This window comes from Nansenia antarctica (genome assembly GCF_963989245.1).
Source record: "Nansenia antarctica genome assembly, chromosome: 4".
Lineage (NCBI taxonomy): Eukaryota > Metazoa > Chordata > Actinopteri > Argentiniformes > Microstomatidae > Nansenia > Nansenia antarctica.
This window is the reverse complement of record NC_137689.1, coordinates 52,488,687-52,501,186: the sequence shown is the minus strand read 5'-3', so window position 1 is coordinate 52,501,186 and position 12,500 is coordinate 52,488,687. Positions and strand designations below refer to the sequence as shown.

The following is a 12,500-nucleotide window of genomic DNA, read 5'->3' as shown; positions in this document are numbered from 1 at the left end:
AGAAAAAACTTTGTTTATTGCAAGCTTTCCGTCATAGACCTTCTTCAGGCATAAAGCAGACAAGTGAACGCAGTGGTGTTAAGGGTTCTTGATTAAATCACTTGATTTAGCCAATGCACAACACCTGTGTAAAAAATGGCACCTAGTGACTAAGCATCAAGGGAATTGTAGTCTTAGATTTAGTGGACTACACAAACATACACAAGTGTTCATGAGACAGGAAACACCAAAAACTAATATGTACAATATATATACATAGCAGAACAAAAAACAATAGAGAAATGCTACAAACATGCAGACATCAGGCAGTAGCCATCATATAGCATAGAACATATACATCTAAAGCAGCATTGTGCTGCTGCCACAGGATTGGACTGATTAGATAATTGCATGAATGAGAAGGTGTACAGGTGTTCCTAATAAAGCGTTCAGACAGTGAGTGTATATATATATATATATCCCAGCTCCATTTACTGCATCAGTTTCAGCCTTCATCTCAATCTAGTCTAATGCGTGCAGAGGGGGTTGGGAGCAGGTGTCTGTGTTAGCAGGCTACATCGCTCTCTGGAACAGCGTGTCTGTCTGGAGCACTCCGGGAACAGGGTCAATAACCAGGATTAAAGGGGTGGGCTCTACTTGTGATGGTCTGACTCCTGTACAGGGGGACTTTAAGAGACGCAGGTGTAAGCTGTGGCTGGCTTGTGATGCCTGAGTGTGCACTTGCGCATGCACGGCACGCACGCACGCACACAGATGCACACGCACACACACACACACACACACACACACACACACACACACACACACACACACACACACACACACACACACACACACACACACACACACCCACCCACCCCATTCTCCCCTTCCCAAAACCTGCTGACGTCGGGACCTAGAGAAACACTGGCTCATGTTTTGTATCACATGTTTGGACAGTCGGATGGCGAGTTGAGATATACCGTAACCATTAGCGACGGTAATAAAAAGCGAGGAGCCCAATGAAGAACCTCCACCAGCATGTCCGGAGCTAATAATAATACGAGCCCTGATTCCACGATTTAAGCCCTGAAAAGATAAACAGGAGATTAAAATGTACACCATATAAAAAATAAAAATAAAACTCTTCTGCTTTTCTGAAGGCGGGCTTGATAGGTGGCGGTGGGGTAGAACGTCCCATACACTCACTCAGTTCACTCTCTACACAAATATTTACGCGTTCCGTTCAGAGTTGTACGAGATGCATGGGGCTCTTCAGTGTCCCACATGAGATTTGAACCCTCTCGACCCTTTGTCCCCGCCGCCGGCCCCGGAGCCAAACAGAACAGGCCTGGAGTGTTTACCCAGCATCATCGCTGTTAGCGGTGGTACGCTCTTCTTCTGGTGCGCTCTGCCAAACAGTACTGTAACCATCGCTGACGTCACTCAAAACAAACAAATACAGAACTAAGGCAAACAAATGTAAACATTTATTTTTAACAAAATTTAAAAAGTGTTTCAAAGGAAGCCGTGGAGAGAACGGGGCATGGGTGACGGTCATTTTGTGTCAACCTTGAACTTGGACACCACCGCCACCACTCGAAGCTTCCCCAAACAAAACAGTTCTTATCAACAATCTAGATATTCCAGGCGTTCCCTGGGCCTCTTGTGCAACTCCTTCTGGCAGCGGAGGGCTATTTTTAGCCCTGTGTGTTTTGCCCTGCTCTGACTGGACTGGCTAAACGGCTGTTGTGACCACTGCAAGGGTCACAATAACAGTGCTAATGACCAGTGGGGTGGGGGTAACACTCTCTCACTTGCGCCCTCTAGCAACGACCTGAGGAATTACAACAGAGTTTTAGAACACAAGTCACAGCCGCTCAAAGAACAGAGGTCGTCAGAGGAGAGCGCTCATTTCATTGTCATGACCAATTCAATGTCTTCAATAAAACGGCCAAAAACCTGATGAAAGCCTTTATCGTCAACTCAATAAAAAAATGTTTTAAGTATCTGTGGGACTACGTTTTATTTGGGGGGGTTAATTTCATCCCAGAACCCAATGAGATATGATGTAGTTACGTAACCATATGTGTATTGATACCCCTTTTAATATTGAGTGATTTGGCTTCACACAATGGACTGACTGACAGGCCACACAGGGTTGAATGAGGTAAATGCTGCAACCAAAAGACAGAGTTACAACATCACTGAAAAACTGGGCACTGCAACATACCATCCCAGACCGCTTTTGAGGAGCCATAACTTTCAATGGAATATGTCTGCTTGAGTGTATTTAAGCCAAGCAAAACAAGAGGCTTGCCCTGAAAGTGCATAGCGTTGATGTCAAGTAGTCCTTCAAATATTAGTTTGCTACTTGTGTAGGATTTGTTTTTTATTGTTTCCATCTGGCTATTGTACGTAGGTGCAGACTGTTTAAATAATGATAGAAATGACATTAGAGAACAGAAGCAAATATTCTGCACTCAGATTAACTGTTTTGTTCTGTTCTTGCCAGTTGTATCTCACACTATCTCTCTCTCTCTCTCTCGTCATTTGGACCTCTCTATGCTATTTATTATCTGGACTGAGGAACAGGGAAGAACACATCATGGTGTTCTGGTCGTCTCACACAGACACACACCATGACCTAACCGCACACACACACACACACACACACACACACACACACACACACACACACACACACAAACACGTGTGTCACGCAATCATTGATTTTTCATGAAGGCAGTTGAACAGTTATGTCATTATTGAGCCCATGGAAAACTAGGATGGAGCAGTGCATACCGCCATACTCATCTTACTTTCCTTCATCCATCTTTCTCAGTGTGAGGTGTCTGTACCCCGCTGTCTCTGAGGAACAAACTCACACATCACTGTCAAAGCCACACTCACACACACATACACACGCAAGCACACGCAAGCACACACACACACACACACACACACACACACACACACACACAAACACACGCAAGCACACACACACGCACGCACGCACGCACACACATACACACATACACACACATGCATGCACGCACACAAACGCACACGCATGCACACACACGCACACACACACACACACACACACACGCACACACACACGCACACACACGCATGCACACACACACGCACACACACACGCACACACACACGCACACACGCACACACACGCATGCACACACACGCACACACACACGCACACACACACGCACACACACGCACACACACGCATGCACACACACACACACACACGCACACACACGGGCGCACACACATGCACACACACACACACACGCACACACGCACACACACACGCACACACACTGCACACCATCTCTTCTCAGGTTAGTGTGTATGTGTGTGTGTGTGCTCTTGCGGGGGGTACAGTGGAAGACCATACTGTACATGGCTGTCTGAGTAAACACAACACAACTCTTCTGTGAGGTCCCTGCATCTGGTAGGATCTCTGATGTTTACCCAGTGATTTCAAACCATCCAGCCATCCAAACCACATCAACCTAGCGAATGACCACACACAACTCAATTAAAGTGTGTGTACTAATGAATCCCTGCATCGTTCAGCAACCTTAAGCCACCTGTCCTCTGGAATGCTATGGATGCCCTTTATAGAAGAAAACAAAACACCTTCCACCACTATAACCCAAAGACACTATCCTGCTGCCACCAGCCAGACAGGTATATGAGTGTGATGGATCTCTTTGGACCACTACATCCTGGTCTCTGGGCTCTGTGAGACAGGGGGAAGGGGATGTGGAAGGGGCCAATGGAAAGACAGAGACACAATGATTTAACCTGTTTTGGCCTTGGGCTCTGGAAGTGTTTTTCGCTGGTGTGTCTCATCACATTCGGATGGAGGCCAGCACTTGGTTGACACCTGTTTCTTTCACTTTCTCTTTTTATTTGTTTCTCTCTCTCTCTCTCTCTCTCTCTCTCTCTCTCTCTCTCTCTCTCTCTCTCTCTCTCTCTCTCTCTCTCTCTCTCTCTCTGCTGTGTGAGGCGGCACCAAAGGTGAGGGGAAAAAGAGCAGAGTGGAAAGAAGAGAGGGAGAGAGTGTAAATCAGGACTATTAAAGGAGAAAGTAAACACTGCCTAGCGAGGAGAGGAGCAGAGAAGAGAGGTGGGGGGAGGAGAGGAGAGGGGGGGAGGGAGAGAGGAGAGGAGAGAAGAGAGGAGAGGAGAGGAGAGACACCTTTATTTGAGCAGATTTCATTTGACCTACACATCTCCAATTCCTCCTCAACTGGACCCTAACCCCCCCCCCCCCCCCCCCTCCACAATCACCACCATCACAACCTCGCCGTCTCCACTTTTTCCTACCCTAATCTACTGTCTTGTTAAGTAACCCACAGCAATAATCGCTAAGCGATGAGGTGTCTCTGATATCCTTGGAAAGCACGCCCCTCGGTCCGCGGGGGAGCAGGCTATGAATAACCCACAATGCCTTGCTCCCACAGACAACGGTGAGGTGTCGCTGACGGATCTACGCTCCCGCTTTTGTTTTTAAGACCACCTCTCAAGAAGAAAAAAACGTCTAGCAAAAGCCACCTGACAAGGTTTATTTAAGGTCTACACTTGATATATACTGAGATATATCAAATCAACCCTTATCCCAGAATAATTCATTCCAGCTGATTCAATCCCTACCTGTCAACTGCAAAATCTGTTTCACTCACAAACAGTCCATGAATCAACCCAAACTCTGTATGATCTCACCTCTCGGAAGGTCATAGACTATATGTTCCATCTGTGACATTTTGCATTGTTATTCTAACCAAATACACTAGAGCTTTACTGCCAGTGGTGATGTTTGTACAGTGGTTAGCCCTAGGGCCGTGTCAGAGAGAGAGAGAGAGGCTGAGAGCCGTTAGATGTGGTAGGAGATCAGTCCTTGAGGACTAACAACCTGGGGTGTCAACCCTGCCCAGGGGAACTGTCTCTACAGAGAGCGCTACAGAGAGTCGTGAGAACAGCCCAGAAGATCACCGGCGCCCCCCTCCCCTCTCTGGAAGAGCTGTACAACACACGCTGTCTCAGGAAGGCCTCCAAGATCTCCAGGGACCCAACCCACCCTGGGTACGAACACTTTACCCGGCTGCCCTCGAAAAGGCGGTTCAGGACCATGGCCGCAAGGACAAACAGACTGAAGAACAGCTTCTACCCCAGGGCCGTCCAGGCCCTGAACACAGCAAAGACCTAGGTTCTGGGCCCTGGACAGTCTGGACGGATTGATGGCAGCTGCTGGACTGAAAAAATCAGGATATGTACATTTCAAGCCTGCAAACTGCAAACTGCGACACTTTAAATAAATGTGCAATAACACTATGTGCAATATGACAACCCTAGTCGTCTATCTGTACAGTATAGTATAGTGGATAGTGTACATAGCCTTTATTTATGTAAACCAGCTCCTTCCCTTCTTGTGTTTTTTTAAAGTTTTTTTTCTTTCTTTCCTAACACCAGGGGAGCCACCCCTCCTAAATTTCGTTGTTTGGTACCTGTACTGTAGCAATGACAATAAAGACCATTCATTCATTCATTCATTCATTCATTCATTCTCGGGCTACAGGTGGTAGAGAGAAAGGAAAGAGAGAGAGAAAGGGGGGAGAGAGAGAGAGAGAGAGATAAGGAGAAGAGACAGTGAATAGAGAGGCAAGGGATTAACCCAGAGGGCTATGGGGTAATCACATACAGTAGCTCTCATTCGCCGCCTTGGTCCTATTCTTTGGTATAACATATTACACAATGTATTATTTATATCATATAAAACGATATAACAGTTAAGATAACATGCACTGTGCAGGACTGGGAAGGAAAAAGGGAAGAAAGGATAGATGGAAGAATGGGATGATAGAATGAAAAGAATTGAAGGAAGGAAGGAAGGCAGAGAGGGGAAAGAACGAATGAAAAGGGAGGAAACGCATTGGTCAATGGTCAGACCCCGGCAGAAGTTCAATCACGGCAGAATCATTTTCATCACATAATATCCGTCAGGTCCGGGGGTACCTAACAGTAGGTAAGGTGCACGGCGGGGAGTGTGGGGGGGATTCCTCACTGAAGCCCAATTTATGCTTCTGCGTAAAATCGACGGCATAATCTACGCCGTTGCTTGCGTCGGTTGACGCGCACCTCTCCAAAAATGTAACTACGCGGCAGTGCCTACGCAACCGTAAGCACTGTGATTGGTCCGCTTGGTAGCACATGATTACGACATGATTACGACTCTCCCGTTGGCCAAAATGCGGAAGCCATGACAGAAATGTCTTTACTTTTTCTGTAATTACTTATTAATAAAGATTTTAAAAATTATGATAACCATCGTATTATCTTAGTTTAATGTCATTTCAATGCATCATAGAACTTTTATTTACAACAAGCATAACAAAAAAAATCGCTATTATGCCGGTATGAGTACACCGTTCCAACGGAGCGCCCTATGGAAGCGTCAGGCACAGCCTTCCCATAGCGCGATTCACATTTACGAGATGTACAATCCTGTTTATTTAGAAATAAATGATTAGTTACAGGGAGCCCCATGGCTGTTCAATGATATTTATGATAGACATATTTAATGTAAAGTTATCTATAAGAAATGTGATTGGTCCGCTTGGTAGCTCTCTCGTAAATGCGGAAGTCATGACAGAAATGTCATTTACTTTTTCTGTAATTGCTTATTAATAAAGATTTGAAAAATTATGATAACCATCTCATTATTTTAGTTTACTGTCATTTCAATAAATTATAGACATTTCCTTTACAACAAGCATAACAAAAATATGTTTTTTGATCGCTATTATGCCGCTATGAGTACACCGACCAACGCGGAGCCGCAAAGACCAACGCAGAACTATAAACCGGGAGAGCCCTTGCGCAAGCTACGCACGTAAATTCGACGCAGAAGCATAAATTGGGCTTTAGTCACTGTGAGACAGTAGGAGTGACCTCAGAGAGAGGGCAGAGAAAAACACAGCCTTACTGGAAATGAAAGCCTGCACGGCACAATGACCTCTGACCCCCCCCCCCCCGATAAGTCACAGAGGAAATACAGCGCATGTGTGCTAGGTCGTTCATGTTGGTCTTACGCGCACGCACGCACACACACGCACATGCACATGTACACACACACACACGCACACACACACACACACACGCACACACGCACGCATGCGCACACACGCACACGCACACATCCACGCAGATAGATCAAGAGATGTCATGTGATTTATGAGTAAGGGTTGACAGGCCTTTTAAATAATGGAAACTCAGGGCTATCGTGCGAGGGCCGTGACGCCAATAGGTAGTAAAATCACCCCCAGATCTGCCAAGACCAATACGCTGGGCCTGCTGGCCACATTCCTCCCGCCTCGTCGCAAACACACTGCCATTTAAGGCTCCATCTCAGCCTGACTGGAGCTGGAGCTCTCTATCCTGCTCCCTCCCTTTCTCTCTCTCTCTCTCTCTCTCTCTCTCTCTCTCTCTCTCTCTCTCCGTCTTTCTCTGTGTGTGTGTGTGTGTGTGTGAGAGAGAGGGAGAGAGAGAGAGAGAGAGAGAGCGGCAGCCATAGAGAGTGATTACAGCTTGTTTATGACTGGTGAGTGTGAGCTGAGGGACTGTTGAAGCGTGTGTGAGAGTTAGAGATCCACACCTAGCACCCCCTCTAGTGGACAGTCTTCGCTACTGCACTGTCAACGACAGTACATCAGAGGACTACAGTAGCCAGTAGGTAGCCTACAATCAATTCCTCCTCTTTTTCTCCATTATGCCCACATCAGTCCTTCCAAGGACGAGGCAAAGACGGTGTCGGCTGCCTTCCACCTTAACAACAGGGAGGCTAAACGTGAGCTTAGAGTACACCTAGATGGAACTCCCCTGCCATGTTCCGCTGAGCCAATCTATCTCGGCGTGACATTGGACAGGACGCTCACGTTTTGCCGACACCTCGAGTCACTGCGCAAGAAGTTAACAGCTCGTGTGGCGTTGATGAGGCGACTGGTTGCCCAGTATGGTGTCGCAGTGCCCACACCCGCCTCATCGACTCGCCTATAAACGAAGCCTTGCGCATTGTGACAGGATGCCTGCGTCCTACCCCCGTGGACAACTTTCCCATCCTAGCAGGCATCCAGCCCGCAGGCCTCCGCCGCATGGGAGCCACAGCACGTCTCGCCTGCCGGGCCGTGGAGCTTAATAACCATCTGCTCCATGATAGGCTCACTATAACAGCGGAGCCCTTCCGGCGTCTCAAGTCGAGACACCCATTTGTGCCTGCCGCACAGGATCTCAGGCAGCAATGCAGAGATCTCAACATCAGTGCGGCAGGATGGGCGGATTATATGTGGCGCGCAGAGTGGGAGGCTAACACCTCCAAACTCCGCGACCACATCCCAGTCGCCGCCCCTGAGCCCCTCGGGATGGACTTGCCAAGGCTATCCTGGGTGAGGCTCAATCGTCTCCGGACCGGCGTCGGGCGTTTCCGCTCATCAATGCACAGATGGGGCTTGGCCCCAAATGCGTCGTGCGAGTGTGGCGCAGAGGACCAAACCGCAGACCATGTTATCCTGGATTGCCCGGTGTACCACCCACCCAACGGGATGCATGGGTTACACATGCCAGCATGTACCAAGTCGATGTAGGACCTAACCCTAACCCTAGTTTTCCCACATGTACCGTATTCCCACATGTACCGTAACACATACGTACAGTATATATATATATATATATATAAACTTATATGACATGCTTGCGCAGGCAATGAATTAAGACTATCTTCTTTCTCCTCCTTTCTTGTCCAATTTCTCCACCCTTTCTCCTGAAGCGTGCACCTCTATGGTTTCCCCTCATGCTGTTAAAAGCAGATTGATCCAATCATGGACACCCATCCATTCCCAATGAAATCCACACCGAGAAGTGTACAAGTGCCTACTTTCAGAGTAATGGGACACGGCATACAGCAAGTGTCCAATTGTATTCATGAACTAATCAAAGTCTTGTCTGAAGTGCTTACAAGTCACCACTTGACGGCGCCCTAACTCTAGGAAGGAGGATGAGGTCCATGAAGGAGTTTTTTCCCTGCATCCATCCCACGACCAGTGTTGCCAGATGGGATTGTTTTCCAGCCTAACCACAGTCTATAAGCCGCCCAGTGTGATCATAAGTAGCCCAATTGGGCGGGAATACGTTCAATCTGGCAACACTGCCCACGACCAGGCAAGGTCTGCATAGTGTCACTCAATGCCAGGCTCCCCATTATTATGCTACAGTGTACACACGTGACGGAGCGTGTGTCGTTTCTCGTGTCAGTAAGTGAGTGAGCGTATTGGAGCCAGAACCTCCTTCCTCCCTGATGTTATTTGTATGAGGAAGTGATTGTGTTCTGCTGTGAAGACACAAGACACATTTTCAAGCATTCTAAAAAAATACAGTGAGTATTTGCACTTCTGGTTAGATGCTAAACTGCTTTTTGTTGCCTGGTACTTGTAACAATGACAATAAAGTTGAATCTAATCTAATTGCATGTTTTATGAGTGTGTGTGTGTGTGTGTGTGTGTGAGCGTGCGCGTGACTATAAGCAGTTGTAAAAGAAAATCAGGGGAGATGGTGGATTTTATCATATGGGGACAATTTTAGCATCCCCACAGCGTCAGTGACTTGGTAAAAATGTCATTGCATGTGTGCATGCCCCCACGCCCACAGTATTTTACTCAATATGCGCAAAACTAAATGTTGAAATAGCAGTAATACCATGTTCATCGATAAAATGACATAAGGGATGGAAAGGGGGGATGGCAGTTTTAGAAGGGGGATGATTTTGACTGTTTTTATTTCAGGGGGGATTCCATCCCTCATACCCCCTCAACTCGAGTGCTGACTATAAGTGAAAAGGAGAGAGGATAACCAGGCGTTATTGCGTGTGTGGCTGTGAAGGTGGGCTCATGTACTGACCTTCCTCCCAGAGAAGAGCATGCAGAGTTGGTGCATGGACCCTCCGTTCTTGGTCAGCTCCTTCTTCAGTGTCTTGGGCGAGGGGAGCGTCCACCCCCCTTTGTGCGGCCCCCCGGCGTCCAGGCAGTTGATGGCGTTGTCCGAGGTGAAGCAGGTGGACCGGGGGTCCTGCAGGAGACTCCCCTCGCTGTGGGTGCGCCGGCGGAGGGAGTTCTGGACACTCAGGCCGCCACCCCCGTGCTTCACGCACGCCGAGGAGCCCGCCTCCACCATGCTGCGCCGCTTGCTGTCGCTGCGCTCCAGGTACGCCTCGTCGCTGTCCTCTTCCTCGTCCTCATCCTCTTCCTCGTCATCCTCCTCTTCCTCGTCGTCCTCGTCCTCGTCGTACTCTTCGTCGGAGTTGGGGGAGGAGAGGGCGTCGGCGCTGAAGGAGCGGTCCAGACGCAGCTCGGGGATGACGAAGGAGGAAGAGGAGGAGGGCGGGGCGTTGGTGTCAGGGGCCTCGGAGGCGTTGTCGTCGTCTATCGCCGGGGGACAGATCACCTCTCCTCCCTCCACCTCCACCTCCACCTCCTCCTCCTCCCCATACCTCTCTCCGTCCCCCTCTTCCTCGGCCTCGACGCTCTTCATCCTCCTCTCCACCTCCGCCTCCTCTTCCTCCTCCTCCTCTCTTTCCCTCCATATCTCGGGGTCGGTCCCCTCCATGCTCTTGCAGTCCTCTCCCTCGGTGGAGGGGGGAGGGGTGGGGGGCACCTTGTGCTCGTCTTCCTCCCCCAAGAGGGCGCAGACGTCCTCCAGGGGGGTGAGGAGCTCCGAGGGGTGGGGGCTGCCCAGGGTGGGGGGCTCAGAGGGGCTGGAGGGGTAGCAGAGGTGGTCCTCCTCAGGTCCCCGGGGAAGCAGCCCTCCCGCCAGGTCACACGGAGGGACGTCCACCTTGGGCTCCAGCATCTGGGAGGGACAGACAACACACAAGGATTAGCGTTAGCATTAGCATTGTTTTCATCAACCACTATTGTTTTTGTTCAATCTCACTGAAATGATTGAAACGCTGAACCTAATTTCCTACATCTCCAAAATAGGGGATGACGCATCTCCAGTGATTTCATACTGCCACCGGAATTTCAAATAAAGTATATAACAGTATGTCAAATAAATAATGATGATTATGATTCCTCTCCCAGAGTTCGTCAACCTATAAACAGTACTGGAGTACTGGGAGGTTTTTTTACCCTTAAAAAAAAGGACTATCTATTTTGAACTTTGATCTGAGAAGGCGAGGTGGCAGGAGAGACGCACGTCAACAACATCCTCTCACAACGCCGTGGCAGCAGAGGACTGAAGGCTGCATGCTGCTCTGGGGAGGATTCCATCAACGTTGCTAAAGGAAAATCCGGTCTTATTTTTCTCGCGAGAAATATATATATATATACGTCTAATGTATTTTTATTATAATTATAATTAAAATTATTAATATTATGTATTAATATTAATATTATTATTATTATTTTATTTTATTATTATTATTATTATTATTATTGTTACTATTAGATAGGGTGTACCTTCAAAGGGCTTTAGAATAAGAAGCAAGTGGATACAGAATACATTAAACACTGTAAGACATAAACAAGAAACTTAACCTATTGATTTCAAACATAAGTTAGAAATGCTGTTACCTCTCCCTGCAGTCGCTAGCATGTATGTGGATGTCATCCTTTATAAATACATTTAAAATACTAATACTACTACTACTAATAATAATAACAATAACAATAACAATAATAATAACAATAACAACAATAATAATAATAATACATTAGACTTATATAGCGCTTTTCTAGACACTCAAAGATGCTTTACAAACTGAAAAGATCGAGTAGTAAAATAAACCAAAAAACTGATAAAAGAAAGTATAGGGGTCTAATACATTTTTTGATTACTAAATCTAAATCTAAGTGTCTTTGTAGAACAATCTACTCTGTATACTGCAATCACACCTAGATTTCGGCCGGAGAAGCGGCGAACAAGCAACGCCAGCGTCCTCTCTCGACCGTTGTTAAAAAGCGATCATATCATATCTATCATATCTATACATCATATCATATTAAGACTAAGACTCAAAATAAGACTGTTATTTGATAGTGTTTCGATAAGTGTCGGGAGACTTTAATGCTAGTTGTATGTGGCCCCTCTCAAGGACGCTGTTCAACACATACATACTGTATGGGAATGGATACAAACACACAGTCAAAAAGTAGCCAGGTGAGCACACACGCACACACACACTCCTGCTGAAATTTGCGATATCACCAAAACCCTATTAAGAGTCATTCCATATCCCACCACAATTACTCGTCATCCGATCGGATCGATGGGGATAAAGACACAGACGCAGACACTGACACACACAGACAGACACACACACACACACACAGACAGATACACAGACAGACACACAAAAACACACACACACAGTGTAATGGATTTTTCACATGTGGGGTAGTGGTGGTCTAGTGGATAGTGAGTTGGACTTGTGATCGGAAGGT

At 47.2% G+C, this 12,500-nt stretch overlaps 1 protein-coding gene across 1 annotated transcript in view; it reads right to left on the bottom strand.

Moving 5' to 3' along the window:
- The window catches only part of rgs3a (regulator of G protein signaling 3a), a gene marked incomplete at its 5' end in the record, with an annotated part of 134,096 nt that overhangs the window by 32,628 nt on the left and 88,968 nt on the right, over nucleotides 1-12,500 (bottom strand). The window contains one exon of the mRNA XM_080530162.1: nucleotides 9,958-10,905. Within this exon, the coding sequence (XP_080386288.1) occupies nucleotides 9,958-10,905 (948 nt within the window). The remainder of the gene's footprint in view (nucleotides 1-9,957; nucleotides 10,906-12,500) is intronic.